At 42.1% G+C, this 25,116-nt stretch overlaps 1 protein-coding gene across 3 annotated transcripts in view; it reads left to right on the forward strand.

Moving 5' to 3' along the window:
• The window catches only part of C2_1H18orf54 (chromosome 2_1 C18orf54 homolog), a 227,928-nt gene that overhangs the window by 52,988 nt on the left and 149,824 nt on the right, over positions 1 to 25,116 (forward strand). For all 3 annotated transcript variants that reach the window (XR_014969719.1, XM_085629948.1, XM_085629954.1), the window contains exon 5: positions 14,449 to 14,563. Coding sequence is in view for 2 of the 3 variants with exons in the window: in XM_085629948.1 (XP_085486074.1) it covers positions 14,449 to 14,563 (115 nt within the window). In the remaining variant the exon portion in view is untranslated. The remainder of the gene's footprint in view (positions 1 to 14,448; positions 14,564 to 25,116) is intronic.

A 25,116-nucleotide genomic window follows, 5' to 3' on the forward strand; every position in this document is an offset into this window, starting at 1 on the left:
TATATGGCTTAAAATAAAGCCTGTAAAAAAGATGTAACCGTATGTAAATGCTAATAATATTGCTGTCATGATATCTACTACGTCGTCTATTTATGCATTTGGTAGTGCTTACCTAATCTCAACAGGTCGGTCAAGTGTATTTAACACGAAGTGCCTCACGTTAGACACTATCGGCGTTTTCCGTTGCTGTAATTTTTGAAACGACAAATAGGACCAGGATCCGTCCCCTCTAGAAAAATATATAGTAGAAACAGGTATTCACTGGATGCCCCGTACATGTCATTTACGAAGAGAAAACCTAGCACGTGTTTACCCTTAATTAAATATTCTGAAAAAAGTGAATTTAATGTTACAGTCTAACTGTGGCCATTACGTCAACACTTAGTGCTTTCTCGTCCGTGTTCATAGTTAGTGTTGCCGTTAGGTTTCCCCAGCACGTTTAGGAGACCGCGTATAACATGAAACACAAAGTCGTACCTATTATGCGAAATGCCTCGTACGTTTCATTATCAATCCAAAAAAACGACTAAAGTCTAAGTGTTATTACTAATCGGAACGAAAGTACAACAGTGGCCATTGTAAACGCGCATAATGCTGTCTCGGCCATGTTCCAAGTCTGGATTATCGTTAAGTTAAATGGCATGTTAAGAACATCGCGTCTTAAAAAAACCAGTATTACACTCACCTTGCTAATGTTACGAGCTCTCCCACAGTTTCTGGGCGTATAGAGATGGAGTACTTCCCGCCATTGCTTAAAATATACGTGATACGTAAAGTCATTGAAATAGAAAGTAGACTAAGGATTTGAAAGTCAAAGTTAGTGTCCATATAATGGCGGCCATCTTAAGATGGTCGAATGTATATATTGTGTGTTACGTCTGTCATTGTCTAGTAATATCCCAAATCTCGTAAAAAACTGGTAATGTAAAGCACCATAATTATGTTTGTAAAAAAGAACCTTATAACCACAGTGGTATTAAACAGGCGAGAAGTCCTAATGTTATATAATAGATATTTGGAGATCAGAAATGAAAAGGACAGATAGCAGCAGGTCATGCGGAGTGGGAATCCTGGAGCCACTACATATATAGAAAACACTGCTATTTAAAGCATATGTGACAAATGATCTTTTGTTACTTTTTAACACATATTCACATTGTAATTATTGACAATCAACTACACATAAGTTACATGATATTCAAGGACAAGAAATTATGATTGTCTCTCATGATACATACAGCATTGAATTATAGAAATTCAAATAATTCCTTATCGATGTTGATACCGTATTCTACTGCTCTAAGGGAGATAATCCATTTACATTCATTCTGTCTTAAAACGCTAACTCTATTGCCGCCTCTCTGATGTGGTAGTATTACCTCAAGGCCATGAAAAGTTATCCTGATCAGTTCTGTATGATTATGTGAAGTGTTAAAATGTAAGGCTAACGGATATTGGGCATTGTTGTTTCTGATGGCCCTTAGGTGCTCTTGTATCCGTTCCTTAAGTGGTCTAATAGTGCTACCTACGTAAATTTTCCCACATATACAGATGATACAGTAAATGCCGAATTTGGTATTGCAGTTAATGAAATCATTGACTGTATACATTTTGTCAGAATTGTATTTGAAGGTAGTTGTCTTGTTTAGCGCAAAGGGGCAAACACTACAGGTCCCACATTTAAAGAACCCTTTGGGTTTGGCTGGTAACCATGTCCTTTGAGAGGTTTTTGAAATGAAACTGGGACATAAAGATTGTCTAAGTGTGTTGCCCCTGGCAAAAGTAATGTTGGGTCTAGGTCCCACCGCCTCCAAAATCTTTTCATCATCTGTCAATAGGTGCCAGTGTCTTTTAAGAATTTTAAATATTTCAGCACTGGCATTAGAGTACGGTGTAATGAATCTAATAAGTTTTGTGCTACATGGCCTTTTATTGGTTTTAGTGCGGCCTTTCAACAAATCTGTTCTTCTCATTTTGTTAACAGTATTGCGTGCCTTTCGGATAACTGGGGCATTATATCCTCTGGCCATAAATCTTTTTTCAACTGTATTCAGTTCGTCCTCCAGTATTAGTATGTCGCTACAATTTCTTTTTATACGGATCATCTCCCCCAAAGGGATTGCTTTAATTTGTGAGGGCGGGTGTGTGCTTGTGGCATGCAATACTGCATTACATGCCATATCCTTTCTAAACGGTCGTGATTTCAGTTTGTCTTTATCCACTACAATTGTGATGTCAAGAAAATTGATATGCGTGGTACTTTCTGTTTTGGTAAAAGTTAGATTAAAGGGATTGTTGTTAAGGTACAGAAAAAATTCTTCTAACATTACCTTCGTACCTGACCAAAACATAAGTATGTCATCTATGTAACGGCCTAGAAATAGAACATTTTCCGTTAGTGCACTAGGGCCCTTTTTCCAAAGATGATTGAGCTCGAAGTAGCCCATATAGAGATTGGCAAACGAGGGCGAAAATTTCGCCCCCATTGCCACCCCTCTGATTTGACGGTACCAGGTGTCATTGTGAATAAAAATGTTGTTTTTCAACACCAATTCTATTAGTTCCAGTATCATGACCGTATGTTCTAAGAACTGTATAGACCTAGGTTCCAAAAAGTATTGTGCTGCCAGGATTCCCATATCCATGGGTATACTAGTGTAGAGGGAGCACACATCCAGAGTAACAAGATAGTGTCCCTCTACCCAGTCTACATCCGAAATCTTACTTAACACATCTGTAGTGTCCTTTATGAACGATGGTAAGTTCACTACCAGTGGTTGTAAGTATGAATCGATATATTCTGAAATTCGCTCAGTAGGCGATCCAATTCCCGAGATGATGGGCCTTCCCGGGGGAAAAGGTTCATTTTTGTGTATTTTGGGTAAAACGTACATGCACGGTATGGTGGGTGTGTCATTATATAGATATCTAAATTCAATATCTGAGATCAGGCATTTGTCTTTCCAATACAGTAACGTGTTGCGTATAAGTTCTTTGGTAATGTTAAGTGGATTATGGTCTAAAAGTTTGTATGTCATGTTGTCGTTTAATTGTCTATTTATTTCCGCCATGTAGTCAGATTTGTTCATAAGTACAACATTACCTCCCTTGTCAGCCTCTCGGATGACAAGGGAGGGATCATTTTTGAGATTGAACAAAGCCTGTTTTTCCTCCCTTGAGATATTAGCTGGGTAATGTCTTCTCTTCGAGAGATATTTATCTTCTAATTTGTACAGGTCATTAAAAATGTTGTGCTGGAATTTGTCTATCAAATTGTGACTTGGCATCTGTGGTGTAAATCTAGATTTATGTCTAAGCCCACTGTCGGAGCTAGCAAATGTATCAAAGTCTAGGTCCATTGCTACATCTTGTAGTGATGGAGTACTGTCACTATCATCAATTGAGAGTAATAAGTGAACATCTTTGATGTCCCTAATCGATGGTAGATTTTCTGAATGGGTATCATTACCAATTGTACTGGACAGTTGTTGTTTGTCTTGGAAATATTTTAACAGTTTGATCTTTCTAACAAATTTAAAGCAACTCACATGTAAAGATGTAAAGTTTGGAACAGCACTAGGACAGAAGCTCAATCCTTTGCTCAATATTTTAATTTCATGTTCATTTAACACATGATCCGAGAGATTAACAACATTAACAGTATCCGTGCATATAGTATCTACAGCATTGATCAGTTCTTTTGGTTGCGTACACTTGATCTCGTTGTTACCCCTGTTCTTTGTTGTCCGCCTGTGACTGGATTTTCCCCTTCTTGCCTTTTTTGGCCCATATCTTTTCTGTATATCTGCTTGTTCCCTTTCCTGAAATGTTGTAGTTCTAAAAAAAAGGGATCAGATGTGGCCCCCTCCACCCGTGTTTGTGTGTTGAGCGATTCACTACTAGTGGCACTACTGATACTAGATGTGTCTGGAGTACTGACCGTGTCAGTTGGTTGGGGGGGATGTTCCGAGCCAACCAAATTCATGTCCATTCCAACATTATCAAACTTTTTGGCGAAGGTATAGACCCTTCCCTGTTTATAGTCTCTTTCATCCCTCCTAATTTTCTGAGATTTTTTGTCCTTTAAATATAACTGGTGTTTATATAGTACTTCTTTGAGGATTACTAGATTTTTGTCCCTCACTTCAGGTAGGTTCAGTTCATGAATGTCCTCTTCCAATTTAGTGATCTCTATGATAATTTTGCTACGTTTAAGTTCCGCATCCTTAATCAAAATCTCCATCATTCCAACTGATGAGTTGAAAAGTAATTTTTCCCATTCTTTAAGATGACCCCTGTCCAGGTCTTCAAATGAGGGAAAAATAAGAATTCGGAGACCCCTGGTTACCTGTCCTTTTTCTATGTATTTACGTAGGATCGTTGCGTCCCACCATCTGGAGAGTTCCTGACGTTTCAACCTCTCTAATCTAATGAATTTTTGTCTCATTCCTTCTTTTCCAGTTGATTTAGTATTGGCTTGACCTGAAATTGTCTCGTTACTAAAAAGATCTTCTAGTAACGCATCTCTATTGTCCTCAAAATTGGCCATTGTCAAATGTCAAAATACAGAAAACAGTAGGTAAATAGTAAATACCCAAATCTCAAAACAATCCAAAAATGGTATGACATGTAATTACAAGTAATAAGCAAAACGAGTGCTCGATCAGCAAAAATTGATGTATAAATATACTATTCAGTGGATATGCTATTAGGACCTGCACATCGTAAAGTATATGCTATAATGCAATGAATTATTCATAACAATTGTATTGGGTGCTAGCATATAGCCACAAACTCATCCACTTAAGAGTAATAGTCATCTCAGAGAATACAAGATTACAAAGATGTTAAAATTTGTTAAGAAGGCAATGCAGCACACCCCAAAAGTCACATACACCCCTAACAATCTTTTCTCCGGGTATAGTCCATTAATTGTGAATTTCATTAAAAAAAAACAATCGATATCTGTTCTTGATATGACTGGATATGTTGTGTTTATTCATTGGTAATCATACAGATGTCCAATTTTCACAGCGCAGCCGACGCGCGTTTCGCCCAACGGGTTTTCTCAAGGCTGCATACATACAAGGAAAGAGAAAAACATAGTATCTAATACTCTGTATAAGCAGATATATAACCAATATTTTAATCTATATTGCACCGTACATGCAGGTGCAAAGAAAAAGTATAAGAGCACGGCTCCAAGGGAAAGTACCCCCCAAAAGAGTGGTCCCCTAGATCGCGTAATTCGTAGAGAGATAGATGTCGGAAAGCTCCCCAAGTGGACAGAACGTGAGTAAAAGAAAGAAAACAAAGTGACTTAGTCCTGTGTTCTTAAACTCCCCAAATGAATCATCCACGTGCAATTGGTGCAAAAGGTGAGTGTTGATAAGAGTGCCCATGTCAAGTACCAGATAAGAACAAAAAGAATAACCCGTAAGGTACTTCGGGTAATATTATTCAAGGTGATAAAGTCTCTCCTTGTAGGGTTCAATGTCTCGTTCGTATTCAATGTATATGGCTTAAAATAAAGCCTGTAAAAAAGATGTAACCGTATGTAAATGCTAATAATATTGCTGTCATGATATCTACTACGTCGTCTATTTATGCATTTGGTAGTGCTTACCTAATCTCAACAGGTCGGTCAAGTGTATTTAACACGAAGTGCCTCACGTTAGACACTATCGGCGTTTTCCGTTGCTGTAATTTTTGAAACGACAAATAGGACCAGGATCCGTCCCCTCTAGAAAAATATATAGTAGAAACAGGTATTCACTGGATGCCCCGTACATGTCATTTACGAAGAGAAAACCTAGCACGTGTTTACCCTTAATTAAATATTCTGAAAAAAGTGAATTTAATGTTACAGTCTAACTGTGGCCATTACGTCAACACTTAGTGCTTTCTCGTCCGTGTTCATAGTTAGTGTTGCCGTTAGGTTTCCCCAGCACGTTTAGGAGACCGCGTATAACATGAAACACAAAGTCGTACCTATTATGCGAAATGCCTCGTACGTTTCATTATCAATCCAAAAAAACGACTAAAGTCTAAGTGTTATTACTAATCGGAACGAAAGTACAACAGTGGCCATTGTAAACGCGCATAATGCTGTCTCGGCCATGTTCCAAGTCTGGATTATCGTTAAGTTAAATGGCATGTTAAGAACATCGCGTCTTAAAAAAAACAGTATTACACTCACCTTGCTAATGTTACGAGCTCTCCCACAGTTTCTGGGCGTATAGAGATGGAGTACTTCCCGCCATTGCTTAAAATATACGTGATACGTAAAGTCATTGAAATAGAAAGTAGACTAAGGATTTGAAAGTCAAAGTTAGTGTCCATATAATGGCGGCCATCTTAAGATGGTCGAATGTATATATTGTGTGTTACGTCTGTCATTGTCTAGTAATATCCCAAATCTCGTAAAAAACTGGTAATGTAAAGCACCATAATTATGTTTGTAAAAAAGAACCTTATAACCACAGTGGTATTAAACAGGCGAGAAGTCCTAATGTTATATAATAGATATTTGGAGATCAGAAATGAAAAGGACAGATAGCAGCAGGTCATGCGGAGTGGGAATCCTGGAGCCACTACATATATAGAAAACACTGCTATTTAAAGCATATGTGACAAATGATCTTTTGTTACTTTTTAACACATATTCACATTGTAATTATTGACAATCAACTACACATAAGTTACATGATATTCAAGGACAAGAAATTATGATTGTCTCTCATGATACATACAGCATTGAATTATAGAAATTCAAATAATTCCTTATCGATGTTGATACCGTATTCTACTGCTCCAAGGGAGATAATCCATTTGCATTCATTCTGTCTTAAAACGCTAACTCTATTGCCGCCTCTCTGATGTGGTAGTATTACCTCAAGGCCATGAAAAGTTATCCTGATCAGTTCTGTATGATTATGTGAAGTGTTAAAATGTAAGGCTAACGGATATTGGGCATTGTTGTTTCTGATGGCCCTTAGGTGCTCTTGTATCCGTTCCTTAAGTGGTCTAATAGTGCTACCTACGTAAATTTTCCCACATATACAGATGATACAGTAAATGACGAATTTGGTATTGCAGTTAATGAAATCATTGACTGTATACATTTTGTCAGAATTGTATTTGAAGGTAGTTGTCTTGTTTAGCGCAAAGGGGCAAACACTACAGGTCCCACATTTAAAGAACCCTTTGGGTTTGGCTGGTAACCATGTCCTTTGAGAGGTTTTTGAAATGAAACTGGGACATAAAGATTGTCTAAGTGTGTTGCCCCTGGCAAAAGTAATGTTGGGTCTAGGTCCCACCGCCTCCAAAATCTTTTCATCATCTGTCAATAGGTGCCAGTGTCTTTTAAGAATTTTAAATATTTCAGCACTGGCATTAGAGTACGGTGTAATGAATCTAATAAGTTTTGTGCTACATGGCCTTTTATTGGTTTTAGTGCGGCCTTTCAACAAATCTGTTCTTCTCATTTTGTTAACAGTATTGCGTGCCTTTCGGATAACTGGGGCATTATATCCTGTGGCCATAAATCTTTTTTCAACTGTATTCAGTTCGTCCTCCAGTATTTGTAGGTCGCTACAATTTCTTTTTATACGGATCATCTCCCCCAAAGGGATTGCTTTAATTTGTGAGGGCGGGTGTGCGCTTGTGGCATGCAATACTGCATTACATGCCGTATCCTTTCTAAACGGTCGTGATTTCAGTTTGTCTTTATCCACTACAATTGTGATGTCAAGAAAATTGATATGCGTGGTACTTTCTGTTTTGGTAAAAGTTAGATTAAAGGGATTGTTGTTAAGGTACAGAAAAAATTCTTCTAACATTACCTTCGTACCTGACCAAAACATAAGTATGTCATCTATGTAACGGCCTAGAAATAGAACATTTTCCGTTAGTGCACTAGGGCCCTTTTTCCAAAGATGATTGAGCTCGAAGTAGCCCATATAGAGATTGGCAAACGAGGGCGAAAATTTCGCCCCCATTGCCACCCCTCTGATTTGACGGTACCAGGTGTCATTGTGAATAAAAATGTTGTTTTTCAACACCAATTCTATTAGTTCCAGTATCATGACCGTATGTTCTAAGAATTGTATAGACCTAGATTCCAAAAAGTATTGTGCTGCCAGGATTCCCATATCCATGGGTATACTAGTGTAGAGGGAGCACACATCCAGAGTAACAAGATAGTGTCCCTCTACCCAGTCTACATCCGAAATCTTACTTAACACATCTGTAGTGTCCTTTATGAACGATGGTAAGTTCACTACCAGTGGTTGTAAGTATGAATCGATATATTCTGAAATTCGCTCAGTAGGCGATCCAATTCCCGAGATGATGGGCCTTCCCGGGGGAAAAGGTTCATTTTTGTGTATTTTGGGTAAAACGTACATGCACGGTATGGTGGGTGTGTCATTATATAGATATCTAAATTCGATATCTGAGATCAGGCATTTGTCTTTCCAATACAGTAACGTGTTGCGTATAAGTTCTTTGGTAATGTTAAGTGGATTATGGTCTAAAAGTTTGTATGTCATGTTGTCGTTTAATTGTCTATTTATTTCCGCCATGTAGTCAGATTTGTTCATAAGTACAACATTACCTCCCTTGTCAGCCTCTCGGATGACAAGGGAGGGATCATTTTTGAGATTGAACAAAGCCTGTTTTTCCTCCCTTGAGATATTAGCTGGGTAATGCGTTACTAGAAGATCTTTTTAGTAACGAGACAATTTCAGGTCAAGCCAATACTAAATCAACTGGAAAAGAAGGAATGAGACAAAAATTCATTAGATTAGAGAGGTTGAAACGTCAGGACCTCTCCAGATGGTGGGACGCAACGATCCTACGTAAATACATAGAAAAAGGATAGGTACCCAGGGGTCTCCGAATTCTTATTTTTCCCTCATTTGAAGACCTGGACAGGGGTCATCTTAAAGAATGGGAAAAATTACTTTTCAACTCATCAGTTGGAATGATGGAGATTTTGATTAAGGATGCGGAACTTAAACGTAGCAAAATTATCATAGAGATCACTAAATTGGAAGAGGAAATTCATGAACTGAACCTACCTGAAGTGAGGGACAAAAATCTAGTAATCCTCAAAGAAGTACTATATAAACACCAGTTATATTTAAAGGACAAAAAATCTCAGAAAATTAGGAGGGATGAAAGAGACTATAAACAGGGAAGGGTCTATACCTTCGCCAAAAAGTTTGATAATGTTGGAATGGACATGAATTTGGTTGGCTCGGAACATCCCCCCCAACCAACTGACACGGTCAGTACTCCAGACACATCTAGTATCAGTAGTGCCACTAGTAGTGAATCGCTCAACACACAAACACGGGTGGAGGGGGCCACATCTGATCCCTTTTTTTTAGAACTACAACGTTTCAGGAAAGGGAACAAGCAGATATACAGAAAAGATATGGGCCAAACAAGGCAAGAAGGGGAAAATCCAGTCACAGGCGGACAACAAAGAACAGGGGTAACAACGAGATCAAGTGTACGCAACCAAAAGAACTGATCAATGCTGTAGATACTATATGCACGGATACTGTTAATGTTGTTAATCTCTCGGATCATGTGTTAAATGAACATGAAATTAAAATATTGAGCAAAGGATTGAGCTTCTGTCCTAGTGCTGTTCCAAACTTTACATCTTTACATGTGAGTTGCTTTAAATTTGTTAGAAAGATCAAACTGTTAAAATACTTCCAAGACAAACAACAACTGTCCAGTACAATTGGTAATGATACCCATTCAGAAAATCTACCATCGATTAGGGACATCAAAGATGTTCACTTATTACTCTCAATTGATGATAGTGACAGTACTCCATCACTACAAGATGTAGCAATAGACCTAGACTTTTATACATTTGCTAGCTCCGACAGTGGGCTTAGACATAAATCTAGATTTACACCACAGATGCCAAGTCACAATTTGATAGACAAATTCCAGCACAACATTTTTAATGACCTGTACAAATTAGAAGATAAATATCTCTCGAAGAGAAGACATTACCCAGCTAATATCTCAAGGGAGGAAAAACAGGCTTTGTTCAATCTCAAAAATGATCCCTCCCTTGTCATCCGAGAGGCTGACAAGGGAGGTAATGTTGTACTTATGAACAAATCTGACTACATGGCGGAAATAAATAGACAATTAAACGACAACATGACATACAAACTTTTAGACCATAATCCACTTAACATTACCAAAGAACTTATACGCAACACGTTACTGTATTGGAAAGACAAATGCCTGATCTCAGATATCGAATTTAGATATCTATATAATGACACACCCACCATACCGTGCATGTACGTTTTACCCAAAATACACAAAAAGGAACCTTTTCCCCCGGGAAGGCCCATCATCTCGGGAATTGGATCGCCTACTGAGCGAATTTCAGAATATATCGATTCATACTCACAACCACTGGTAGTGAACTTACCATCGTTCATAAAGGACACTACAGATGTGTTAAGTAAGATTTCGGATGTAGACTGGGTAGAGGGACACTATCTTGTTACTCTGGATGTGTGCTCCCTCTACACTAGTATACCCATGGATATGGGAATCCTGGCAGCACAATACTTTTTGGAATCTAGGTCTATACAATTCTTAGAACATACGGTCATGATACTGGAACTAATAGAATTGGTGTTGAAAAACAACATTTTTATTCACAATGACACCTGGTACCGTCAAATCAGAGGGGTGGCAATGGGGGCGAAATTTTTGCCCTCGTTTGCCAATCTCTATATGGGCTACTTCGAGCTCAATCATCTTTGGAAAAAGGGCCCTAGTGCACTAACGGAAAATGTTCTATTTCTAGGCCGTTACATAGATGACATACTTATGTTTTGGTCAGGTACGAAGGTAATGTTAAAAGAATTTTTTCTGTACCTTAACAACAATCCCTTTAATCTAACTTTTACCAAAACAGAAAGTACCACGCATATCAATTTTCTTGACATCACAATTGTAGTGGATAAAGACAAACTGAAATCACGACCGTTTAGAAAGGATACGGCATGTAATGCAGTATTGCATGCCACAAGCGCACACCCGCCCTCACAAATTAAAGCAATCCCTTTGGGGGAGATGATCCGTATAAAAAGAAATTGTAGCGACATACAAATACTGGAGGACGAACTGAATACAGTTGAAAAAAGATTTATGGCCAGAGGATATAATGCCCCAGTTATCCGAAAGGCACGCAATACTGTTAACAAAATGAGAAGAACAGATTTGTTGAAAGGCCGCACTAAAACCAATAAAAGGCCATGTAGCACAATACTTATTAGATTCATTACACCGTACTCTAATGCCAGTGCTGAAATATTTAAAATTCTTAAAAGACACTGGCACCTATTGACAGATGATGAAAAGATTTTGGAGGCGGTGGGACCTAGACCCAACATTACTTTTGCCAGGGGCAACACACTTAGACAATCTTTATGTCCCAGTTTCATTTCAAAAACCTCTCAAAGGACATGGTTACCAGCCAAACCCAAAGGGTTCTTTAAATGTGGGACCTGTAGTGTTTGCCCCTTTGCGCTAAACAAGACAACTACCTTCAAATACAATTCTGACAAAATGTATACAGTCAATGATTTCATTAACTGCAATACCAAATTCGTCATTTACTGTATCATCTGTATATGTGGGAAAATTTACGTAGGTAGCACTATTAGACCACTTAAGGAACGGATACAAGAGCACCTAAGGGCCATCAGAAACAACAATGCCCAATATCCGTTAGCCTTACATTTTAACACTTCACATAATCATACAGAACTGATCAGGATAACTTTTCATGGCCTTGAGGTAATACTACCACATCAGAGAGGCGGCAATAGAGTTAGCGTTTTAAGACAGAATGAATGCAAATGGATTATCTCCCTTAGAGCAGTAGAATACGGTATCAACATCGATAAGGAATTATTTGAATTTCTATAATTCAATGCTGTATGTATCATGAGAGACAATCATAATTTCTTGTCCTTGAATATCATGTAACTAATGTGTAGTTGATTGTCAATAATTACAATGTGAATATGTGTTAAAAAGTAACAAAAGATCATTTGTCACATATGCTTTAAATAGCAGTGTTTTCTATATATGTAGTGGCTCCAGGATTCCCACTCCGCATGACCTGCTGCTATCTGTCCTTTTCATTTCTGATCTCCAAATATCTATTATATAACATTAGGACTTCTCGCCTGTTTAATACCACTGTGGTTATAAGGTTCTTTTTTACAAACATAATTATGGTGCTTTACATTACCAGTTTTTTACGAGATTTGGGATATTACTAGACAATGACAGACGTAACACACAATATATACATTCGACCATCTTAAGATGGCCGCCATTATATGGACACTAACTTTGACTTTCAAATCCTTAGTCTACTTTCTATTTCAATGACTTTACGTATCACGTATATTTTAAGCAATGGCGGGAAGTACTCCATCTCTATACGCCCAGAAACTGTGGGAGAGCTCGTAACATTAGCAAGGTGAGTGTAATACTGGTTTTTTTAAGACGCGATGTTCTTAACATGCCATTTAACTTAACGATAATCCAGACTTGGAACATGGCCGAGACAGCATTATGCGCGTTTACAATGGCCACTGTTGTACTTTCGTTCCGATTAGTAATAACACTTAGACTTTAGTCGTTTTTTTGGATTGATAATGAAACGTACGAGGCATTTCGCATAATAGGTACGACTTTGTTTTTCATGTTATACGCGGTCTCCTAAACGTGCTGGGGAAACCTAACGGCAACACTAACTATGAACACGGACGAGAAAGCACTAAGTGTTGACGTAATGGCCACAGTTAGACTGTAACATTAAATTCACTTTTTTCAGAATATTTAATTAAGGGTAAACACGTGCTAGGTTTTCTCTTCGTAAATGACATGTACGGGGCATCCAGTGAATACCTGTTTCTACTATATATTTTTCTAGAGGGGACGGATCCTGGTCCTATTTGTCGTTTCAAAAATTACAGCAACGGAAAACGCCGATAGTGTCTAACGTGAGGCACTTCGTGTTAAATACACTTGACCGACCTGTTGAGATTAGGTAAGCACTACCAAATGCATAAATAGACGACGTAGTAGATATCATGACAGCAATATTATTAGCATTTACATACGGTTACATCTTTTTTACAGGCTTTATTTTAAGCCATATACATTGAATACGAACGAGACATTGAACCCTACAAGGTGAGACTTTATCACCTTGAATAATATTACCCGAAGTACCTTACGGGTTATTCTTTTTGTTCTTATCTGGTACTTGACATGGGCACTCTTATCAACACTCACCTTTTGCACCAATTGCACGTGGATGATTCATTTGGGGAGTTTAAGAACACAGGACTAAGTCACTTTGTTTTCTTTCTTTTACTCACGTTCTGTCCACTTGGGGAGCTTTCCGACATCTATCTCTCTACGAATTACGCGATCTAGGGGACCACTCTTTTGGGGGGTACTTTCCCTTGGAGCCGTGCTCTTATACTTTTTCTTTGCACCTGCATGTACGGTGCAATATAGATTAAAATATTGGTTATATATCTGCTTATACAGAGTATTAGATACTATGTTTTTCTCTTTCCTTGTATGTATGCAGCCTTGAAAAAGCCCGTTGGGCGAAACGCGCGTCGGCTGCGCTGTGAAAATTGGACATCTGTATGATTACCAATGAATAAACACAACATATCCAGTCATATCAAGAACAGATATCGATTGTTTTTTTTTAATGAAATTCACAATTAATGGACTATACCCGGAGAAAAGATTGTTAGGGGTGTATGTGACTTTTGGGGTGTGCTGCATTGCCTTCTTAACAGATTTTAACATCTTTGGAATCTTGTATTCTCTGAGATGACTATTACTCTTAGTGGATGAGTATGTGGCTATATGCTAGCACCCAATACAATTGTTATGAATAATTCATTGCATTATAGCATATACTTTACGATGTGCAGGTCCTAATAGCATATCCACGGAATAGTATATTTATACCTAGAGATGAACTTGTTGACATAGCTGTGCTATATAAATGTTCCTGCATTTGGCTTCAGATCTTGAGAATGGCTTAATAATCTTGATACACAAAGGAATGTTTTTTTCCCAGCAAACTTGACTTAGTTTAAAGACAATAACTCTGCAAAGGTAAACGATATTTCCACCATGCTTTGTAAAATAATAATAATAATAATAAAACACATAACCATTTTCATTCAACATAATTGTTGCCAACATTACATTCTTGCACCGTTGCTGTTGACACTAAGTTCTTGCACCTCTATTTCAAATAATCAGCAGGCATGAAGAAATGTAACACTGCATATGTACTACTTCTCAAGTGTGGTTAATTAATTATGTGCTTTAAATTTATTTTAGTAAGTCACCTGTACCGGTTTTTTGTGAAGAAGATGTAGATATTCAAGGAGCGAAGCAATTCAATCCTGTAAATGAATTGCATAGGGATGGTCTAAAGAATGAACGTCAAGAACAGGTATGGAAAGTTAATAAGTTTATTACACATTGGTTGAGTTTCTTAAGTTATCAGCAAGTGTATATTGTATGCCACAAAGTTTTGTAGATTTGTAATGCATTGGAAGCTGCTTATAAGTTCGGTAATGCAATACTTTTTAAGATTTGCTTCACAGCTTCAAATTACAGTGAGCTAGCTGAAGTATACATTTCTAAAAATAAGATCCAGAAATCGAATACGAATCCGCCAGTGTTAGAGAGCCATAGATAGTAGCCAAACATTTCCACATTTTTGCTTAAATTTAATACATGATGAAGAGGACTCAAAAGAAAAAGCAACTATTTGACATTGTAGAGCGACATGCTAGAAAAGAGAAGATTTGGTTTAAGGTTTTTAATTGTAGGTCCTCATGCAGCTGAATGTTCTTACACCTCCGCATTCGAGACCCTTATAAAATGTATTGTATATATCCAACGGTATTACAGTAAGCAATTTTAAAGACCTGCTGCATACCAATATAAGGCACTGATACTCCTTTATGGTTAGGGCGATTCATTTATGAAGTTCATGCTAACGAATCAAGGTGAACTATGCACCAAGAAAGTAGGAGTGCAAGCTAGGACATAGTTAAATCAGTAAATACAGTGCTGTATCCCTTTTATCAACCCTGCTAAACAGCAGAGATTGAAACACTGTCCTAATGTCATAAAGCGGGAGGGCAAGTTAACTGATTCTCAGTAGGGGAGTTAGGCATGGGTACAGGTTGAAACCAAAATATGACGCAGAGGTCTGGAGAAAAAACACAGAACTCCGTCTTAACTATACCTAAAACCACTGCACCACTTAGTACCTTGTATCTCCCACTTGATTTCTAAGGTGGAGATACTTGCATCCAGTCGGATGTCTCCTGTAAACGGGTGGAAAGAGAGAGCATGCCTAGTTGATCAGGACCTCCAAGGCTCCATGTACGTACGTGTTAAGTGACATAGATGAAGTGGTTGGATCTTTGTGAGACGCCGAATGGTTAGCACACTAGTTTAGACCCGAAATTAATTGGAAAGAAAGTGGAAAACCAATTCTTGATCCTTCTTCCAAAGCCTATCTTGTCGCTGAACTGAGGATCTGATTTTTAATATCACTGATTGTTTCCTAGTGGTATATATATATATATTTCCAAAGGCAAAGCGGTCAACATGCGGTGCACTCCACTGCTGGTGCCAGTGTTTAGGGTTAAGACCATCAACCCTCGTAATGTAAAGCCAAGACAAAGAAGAAACATCCCGGTGGTTTTGTGTCTAATTACAATGATTGATAATTGTCGCCTCCTTTTGTGCAGTTGTCCGGCATGCTGGGCAGTGTAGTCCTCTCATTGTTGCACCGGAAAATCATTGCTTTTCATTTTCCTTATGGTCAGCACACTTCAAATCATAGTTATGATTTTTTAGGTTGAGCATTTGAGACCTCTTATATATACTTCAGTACATACTTATTAAATACTTATATGTGTATGTACTTTGTGGTCTCTGGAGATCAGCCCTAGGACTTGTCTGCTTCCGCTTAGACTTTTTTTCTGTTCAACTGCCTCTATTTAACTGTCTTGATAGAAAACGACCAGCAGAGGTCAATAAAATACCAGAATTCCTTTCTGCTGAGGAACTTTTTTTTTTCTGTTCAACTGCCTCTATTCAACTGTCTTGATAGCAAACGACCAGCAGAGGTCAGTAAAATACCAGAATTGCTTTCTGCTGAGGGACTTTATTTTTTAAATTTTTCTGGGAACTGCCTCTATTTAACTTTCTTGATAGAAAACGACCAGCAGAGGTCTGAAAAATATCCAGAATGACTTTAGCATTCTCTAGATTCCAGTCCATAGAAATTGTCTTCCATGAGCACCCGTAGACAATAATATTTTTTCAAATCTTGTATTTTCAGTGTTATGACCACCAAAGGCCTTGCTTTTATATTAAAAACAGAGCTTTGGACTATACCATTTCCAGCTGGCAATATTTCTCGCCATGTGTTCCTATACCTGGTGTGTCACGAAGTTTAGTGCTTACTTTCCCTCCATGTTAAAGAAAAGTAGATGTTTCAGCACCCAGGCTAATGTGTTGCACAGCTAAATACATATAAGGTCCCAAAGGCTAGACCGATTGCATTGCAAATGCTTGTTGTTTTAATTGGTGCTTGTAATCTTTACCTTCGATGTTTCCGGCGTCATGACGATTACCAGTTAATATATTGGCATTTGAAGTTGAACTTGTGACTGTGGGCCCCAATGTCATTCAGAGGCCGCATCGGCATTGTGGAGACATTCTTCCAGAGAAAAAAACACCATCAGCCTGATGAGGCTGTTCTGTTCTAAGTCTGGGTGGTGAACTCTGCTCCGCTTGTGGAGTTTGCAGAGTTTTCCACACTCCACGTTACATGGAGCTCGTGGAGTCCCGTCAACATCAAGTTTGCGAGCGTCAAAAATCCACCTCACGGCGCGATTTTCCTTAGTTCGCGATAATAGTCGATGTGAAGTTGGCGAGCGCAAGCGTGGAAAATCAACCTCCCGGCGAGATTTCTCAACCCGGGCGAGCGGATTTCTCATTGCAAGTGGTCGCGTACGCGCTGAAAATCACCATGAACTGCCTTTATCTAACGCACTCCCCGTTCTTGCACAGCTCTGCGTAGCGCGCTGAGGTTTTTTTGCGCTTATGTGGAACCCCGCGAACTCCTCCGAGGCTTATTCTGCTCATAACAGAATAAACACACACACCTGCTCAGTGTAAACCTGTGAGGACTCTTCAGAGAGCTTAAATAGCTAAATCATGTGGAACTTTATTGTGCTTTGAATGATTTTAAAGCTGTATATTGTTACCTGTATGAGAAATCGATGGTACATATAAGTCCTCCAGCAGAATACCATAGTGACTGCTGATAAAAGTGCAGGTTGAAGTCTAAAAAAAATACAATTTGGTTTTTACAACTGTATTAAAACGGTTAGCGAAGTAGTGCTCATTTTGATTGAAATGATTGAAGTACTTATGGATGGGAAAGGATATAAGTCAATCTATGAAAGGAAGCCTGTATTTATTTGGTAGTGCTAAATATGTATTTATCGACTGGACCTCACTCACTGCACCACTGACAACTTTGTGAAAACTCTTGCCGCAGAAGGACTTGGTGCCAAACAGCTCTAGAAGCACAGCTGTAGGCCACTCCAGGCAAGTCGAAGCAGGCTAGTAAGGCTTGTGTGGGTTCAGGTCAAAGGCCCATAACAGTGTTGGTACATTGTGCTCATGCCTTGCTGGACAAATATTTCTGATATTGTAACTTGAAACCTAGCTTAAGTAAGAGTTCCGGATATACTCTGCTAATTTCGGCAAAGCATTGATACAATTTCTTTCAGAAAACAACATGTTAAACTAAGCAGGAACACTGTTTGCCCCACAGCAGGGAACAGGAAAAAGGAAGTGACTAAATTACCATAAACTAAGGTTTGCTCTGTACTAGGCAAGTTTCTTGGTGTTTGTCTCTTTGACATATCTCATTTTGTGACACAGAGGAAATGATAAATATATTTTCTTGTCTGGTCTCTTCTTTCAAGCATACCAAAAATCCAAATGAATACACTTCCCCAGATTCACATTACCACCTCAGTACCCAGACCAAAACAGTAGAAAACCCTTCAAAAAAGTGGGTGACCGAACAGTCTTTGCTTAGGTCATTTCAGAGTTCTACCTGCAGCCTGTTGGCATGCAAATATTTATTTTTAGCTGATTTCCCCAAAAGATTCTCAACCGTACCCAGCCAGGTGATAATCTGAGTTGAGAAATATTCAGGAGTATTCTCATTTGAATTTATTGTACAGAAATACATTCTTAACCTATGGTAGACAAAGGCTGCAGTCTCAGTTTGAGCTGTAGCTGTGCTCCCCCCAATGCAAGTCCCAAAAAACAGATTCTCCAGTATTGGAAGGTTCATAGATTCACATGCTTGAATCTTCCCCTGCATCGCGGCGGTAGTCTCAAGGTATGATTTTAAGTAAGCAGTAGAAAGCTAAGATGAGCTTTAATAGCTTGAAGTGACCACTTTATTAGCTTATCCACATCATCAAAAAAGAATCCAATTTCAGGCAGTCAGGACACAGCAGAACCAACACTACTTCCCTGGGTTACATCAGATTGGTCGCACACTGCTACACTCACCAGTCGTGTTCTCCCAATGAAAACGGTCCCTGAAGGTCAGCGTCGGCGGATACACCTATGCTCAAGAGTGCGTGCAAGTATGCGTGGCGTGTGCCATCCCTGGACACGTGTTTCGAGGTAGTTGCCTCTCGTCAGCAGGGAGTAGGAAAATGAGAGTGGGGTTGCTGTGTAAGCTGCTAAAAACATAATCAGGTCTAGTACCTCTCTTAGCGCGCAGGTGCGTAACCATGAGTCCGTCGACTCCACCGGCTCAAGGGAGCCTGAATATAAAGTTACATCAGATTGGTCGCACACTGCTACACTCACCAGTCGTGTTCCCCCAATGAAAATGGTCCCTGAAGGTCAGCGTCGGCGGATACACCTATGCTCAAGAGTGCGTGCAAGTATGCGTGGCGTGTGCCATCCCTGGACACGTGTTTCGAGGTAGTTGCCTCTCGTCAGCAGGGAGTAGGAAAATGAGAGTGGGGTTGCTGTGTAAGCTGCTAAAAACATAATCAGGTCTAGTACCTCTCTTAGCGCGCAGGTGCGTAACCATGAGTCCGTCGACTCCACCGGCTCAAGGGAGCCTGAATATAAAGTTACATCAGATTGGTCGCACACTGCTACACTCACCAGTCGTGTTCCCCCAATGAAAATGGTCCCTGAAGGTCAGCGTCGGCGGATACACCTATGCTCAAGAGTGCGTGCAAGTATGCGTGGCGTGTGCCATCCCTGGACACGTGTTTCGAGGTAGTTGCCTCTCGTCAGCAGGGAGTAGGAAAATGAGAGTGGGGTTGCTGTGTAAGCTGCTAAAAACATAATCAGGTCTAGTACCTCTCTTAGCGCGCAGGTGCGTAACCATGAGTCCGTCGACTCCACCGGCTCAAGGGAGCCTGAATATAAAGTTACATCAGATTGGTCGCACACTGCTACACTCACCAGTCGTGTTCCCCCAATGAAAATGGTCCCTGAAGGTCAGCGTCGGCGGATACACCTATGCTCAAGAGTGCGTGCAAGTATGCGTGGCGTGTGCCATCCCTGGACACGTGTTTCGAGGTAGTTGCCTCTCGTCAGCAGGGAGTAGGAAAATGAGAGTGGGGTTGCTGTGTAAGCTGCTAAAAACATAATCAGGTCTAGTACCTCTCTTAGCGCGCAGGTGCGTAACCATGAGTCCGTCGACTCCACCGGCTCAAGGGAGCCTGAATATAAAGTTACATCAGATTGGTCGCACACTGCTACACTCACCAGTCGTGTTCCCCCAATGAAAATGGTCCCTGAAGGTCAGCGTCGGCGGATACACCTATGCTCAAGAGTGCGTGCAAGTATGCGTGGCGTGTGCCATCCCTGGACACGTGTTTCGAGGTAGTTGCCTCTCGTCAGCAGGGAGTAGGAAAATGAGAGTGGGGTTGCTGTGTAAGCTGCTAAAAACATAATCAGGTCTAGTACCTCTCTTAGCGCGCAGGTGCGTAACCATGAGTCCGTCGACTCCACCGGCTCAAGGGAGCCTGAATATAAAGTTACATCAGATTGGTCGCACACTGCTACACTCACCAGTCGTGTTCCCCCAATGAAAATGGTCCCTGAAGGTCAGCGTCGGCGGATACACCTATGCTCAAGAGTGCGTGCAAGTATGCGTGGCGTGTGCCATCCCTGGACACGTGTTTCGAGGTAGTTGCCTCTCGTCAGCAGGGAGTAGGAAAATGAGAGTGGGGTTGCTGTGTAAGCTGCTAAAAACATAATCAGGTCTAGTACCTCTCTTAGCGCGCAGGTGCGTAACCATGAGTCCGTCGACTCCACCGGCTCAAGGGAGCCTGAATATAAAGTTACATCAGATTGGTCGCACACTGCTACACTCACCAGTCGTGTTCCCCCAATGAAAATGGTCCCTGAAGGTCAGCGTCGGCGGATACACCTATGCTCAAGAGTGCGTGCAAGTATGCGTGGCGTGTGCCATCCCTGGACACGTGTTTCGAGGTAGTTGCCTCTCGTCAGCAGGGAGTAGGAAAATGAGAGTGGGGTTGCTGTGTAAGCTGCTAAAAACATAATCAGGTCTAGTACCTCTCTTAGCGCGCAGGTGCGTAACCATGAGTCCGTCGACTCCACCGGCTCAAGGGAGCCTGAATATAAAGTTACATCAGATTGGTCGCACACTGCTACACTCACCAGTCGTGTTCCCCCAATGAAAATGGTCCCTGAAGGTCAGCGTCGGCGGATACACCTATGCTCAAGAGTGCGTGCAAGTATGCGTGGCGTGTGCCATCCCTGGACACGTGTTTCGAGGTAGTTGCCTCTCGTCAGCAGGGAGTAGGAAAATGAGAGTGGGGTTGCTGTGTAAGCTGCTAAAAACATAATCAGGTCTAGTACCTCTCTTAGCGCGCAGGTGCGTAACCATGAGTCCGTCGACTCCACCGGCTCAAGGGAGCCTGAATATAAAGTTGCATCAGATTGGTCGCACACTGCTACACTCACCAGTCGTGTTCCCCCAATGAAAATGGTCCCTGAAGGTCAGCGTCGGCGGATACACCTATGCTCAAGAGTGCGTGCAAGTATGCGTGGCGTGTGCCATCCCTGGACACGTGTTTCGAGGTAGTTGCCTCTCGTCAGCAGGGAGTAGGAAAATGAGAGTGAGGTTGCTGTGTAAGCTGCTAAAAACATAATCAGGTCTAGTACCTCTCTTAGCGCGCAGGTGCGTAACCATGAGTCCGTCGACTCCACCGGCTCAAGGGAGCCTGAATATAAAGTTACATCAGATTGGTCGCACACTGCTACACTCACCAGTCGTGTTCCCCCAATGAAAATGGTCCCTGAAGGTCAGCGTCGGCGGATACACCTATGCTCAAGAGTGCGTGCAAGTATGCGTGGCGTGTGCCATCCCTGGACACGTGTTTCGAGGTAGTTGCCTCTCGTCAGCAGGGAGTAGGAAAATGAGAGTGGGGTTGCTGTGTAAGCTGCTAAAAACATAATCAGGTCTAGTACCTCTCTTAGCGCGCAGGTGCGTAACCATGAGTCCGTCGACTCCACCGGCTCAAGGGAGCCTGAATATAAAGTTACATCAGATTGGTCGCACACTGCTACACTCACCAGTCGTGTTCCCCCAATGAAAATGGTCCCTGAAGGTCAGCGTCGGCGGATACACCTATGCTCAAGAGTGCGTGCAAGTATGCGTGGCGTGTGCCATCCCTGGACACGTGTTTCGAGGTAGTTGCCTCTCGTCAGCAGGGAGTAGGAAAATGAGAGTGGGGTTGCTGTGTAAGCTGCTAAAAACATAATCAGGTCTAGTACCTCTCTTAGCGCGCAGGTGCGTAACCATGAGTCCGTCGACTCCACCGGCTCAAGGGAGCCTGAATATAAAGTTACATCAGATTGGTCGCACACTGCTACACTCACCAGTCGTGTTCCCCCAATGAAAATGGTCCCTGAAGGTCAGCGTCGGCGGATACACCTATGCTCAAGAGTGCGTGCAAGTATGCGTGGCGTGTGCCATCCCTGGACACGTGTTTCGAGGTAGTTGCCTCTCGTCAGCAGGGAGTAGGAAAATGAGAGTGGGGTTGCTGTGTAAGCTGCTAAAAACATAATCAGGTCTAGTACCTCTCTTAGCGCGCAGGTGCGTAACCATGAGTCCGTCGACTCCACCGGCTCAAGGGAGCCTGAATATAAAGTTACATCAGATTGGTCGCACACTGCTACACTCACCAGTCGTGTTCCCCCAATGAAAATGGTCCCTGAAGGTCAGCGTCGGCGGATACACCTATGCTCAAGAGTGCGTGCAAGTATGCGTGGCGTGTGCCATCCCTGGACACGTGTTTCGAGGTAGTTGCCTCTCGTCAGCAGGGAGTAGGAAAATGAGAGTGGGGTTGCTGTGTAAGCTGCTAAAAACATAATCAGGTCTAGTACCTCTCTTAGCGCGCAGGTGCGTAACCATGAGTCCGTCGACTCCACCGGCTCAAGGGAGCCTGAATATAAAGTTACATCAGATTGGTCGCACACTGCTACACTCACCAGTCGTGTTCCCCCAATGAAAATGGTCCCTGAAGGTCAGCGTCGGCGGATACACCTATGCTCAAGAGTGCGTGCAAGTATGCGTGGCGTGTGCCATCCCTGGACACGTGTTTCGAGGTAGTTGCCTCTCGTCAGCAGGGAGTAGGAAAATGAGAGTGGGGTTGCTGTGTAAGCTGCTAAAAACATAATCAGGTCTAGTACCTCTCTTAGCGCGCAGGTGCGTAACCATGAGTCCGTCGACTCCACCGGCTCAAGGGAGCCTGAATATAAAGTTACATCAGATTGGTCGCACACTGCTACACTCACCAGTCGTGTTCCCCCAATGAAAATGGTCCCTGAAGGTCAGCGTCGGCGGATACACCTATGCTCAAGAGTGCGTGCAAGTATGCGTGGCGTGTGCCATCCCTGGACACGTGTTTCGAGGTAGTTGCCTCTCGTCAGCAGGGAGTAGGAAAATGAGAGTGGGGTTGCTGTGTAAGCTGCTAAAAACATAATCAGGTCTAGTACCTCTCTTAGCGCGCAGGTGCGTAACCATGAGTCCGTCGACTCCACCGGCTCAAGGGAGCCTGAATATAAAGTTACATCAGATTGGTCGCACACTGCTACACTCACCAGTCGTGTTCCCCCAATGAAAATGGTCCCTGAAGGTCAGCGTCGGCGGATACACCTATGCTCAAGAGTGCGTGCAAGTATGCGTGGCGTGTGCCATCCCTGGACACGTGTTTCGAGGTAGTTGCCTCTCGTCAGCAGGGAGTAGGAAAATGAGAGTGGGGTTGCTGTGTAAGCTGCTAAAAACATAATCAGGTCTAGTACCTCTCTTAGCGCGCAGGTGCGTAACCATGAGTCCGTCGACTCCACCGGCTCAAGGGAGCCTGAATATAAAGTTACATCAGATTGGTCGCACACTGCTACACTCACCAGTCGTGTTCCCCCAATGAAAATGGTCCCTGAAGGTCCATTTTCCTACTCCCTGCTGACGAGAGGCAACTACCTCGAAACACGTGTCCAGGGATGGCACACGCCACGCATACTTGCATTCACACTCGAGCATAGGTGTATCCGCCGACGCTGACCTTCAGGGACCATTTTCATTGGGGGAACACGCCTGGTAGGTGTAGCAGTGTGCGACCAATCTGGTTTAACTTTATATTCAGGCTCCCTTGAGCCGGTGGAGTCGACGGACTCATGGTTACGCACCTGCGCGCTACGAGAGGTACTAGACCTGATAACGATTTTAGCAGCTTACACAGCAACCCCACACATTTTCCTACTCCCTGCTGACGAGAGGCAACTACCTCGAAACACGTGTCCAGGGATGGCACACGCCACGCATACTTGCATTCACACTCGAGCATAGGTGTATCCGCCGACGCTGACCTTCAGGGACCATTTTCATTGGGGGAACACGCCTGGTAGGTGTAGCAGTGTGCGACCAATCTGGTTTAACTTTATATTCAGGCTCCCTTGAGCCGGTGGAGTCGACGGACTCATGGTTACGCACCTGCGCGCTACGAGAGGTACTAGACCTGATAACGATTTTAGCAGCTTACACAGCAACCCCACACATTTTCCTACTCCCTGCTGACGAGAGGCAACTACCTCGAAACACGTGTCCAGGGATGGCACACGCCACGCATACTTGCATTCACACTCGAGCATAGGTGTATCCGCCGACGCTGACCTTCAGGGACCATTTTCATTGGGGGAACACGCCTGGTAGGTGTAGCAGTGTGCGACCAATCTGGTTTAACTTTATATTCAGGCTCCCTTGAGCCGGTGGAGTCGACGGACTCATGGTTACGCACCTGCGCGCTATGAGAGGTACTAGACCTGATAACGATTTTAGCAGCTTACACAGCAACCCCACACATTTTCCTACTCCCTGCTGACGAGAGGCAACTACCTCGAAACACGTGTCCAGGGATGGCACACGCCACGCATACTTGCATTCACACTCGAGCATAGGTGTATCCGCCGACGCTGACCTTCAGGGACCATTTTCATTGGGGGAACACGCCTGGTAGGTGTAGCAGTGTGCGACCAATCTGGTTTAACTTTATATTCAGGCTCCCTTGAGCCGGTGGAGTCGACGGACTCATGGTTACGCACCTGCGCGCTACGAGAGGTACTAGACCTGATAACGATTTTAGCAGCTTACACAGCAACCCCACACATTTTCCTACTCCCTGCTGACGAGAGGCAACTACCTCGAAACACGTGTCCAGGGATGGCACACTCCACGCATACTTGCATTCACACTCGAGCATAGGTGTATCCGCCGACGCTGACCTTCAGGGACCATTTTCATTGGGGGAACACGCCTGGTAGGTGTAGCAGTGTGCGACCAATCTGGTTTAACTTTATATTCAGGCTCCCTTGAGCCGGTGGAGTCGACGGACTCAT

The sequence above is a fragment of the Triturus cristatus genome, chromosome 2_1 (assembly GCF_964204655.1).
Source record: "Triturus cristatus chromosome 2_1, aTriCri1.1, whole genome shotgun sequence".
NCBI classification, from domain to species: Eukaryota; Metazoa; Chordata; class Amphibia; order Caudata; family Salamandridae; genus Triturus; species Triturus cristatus.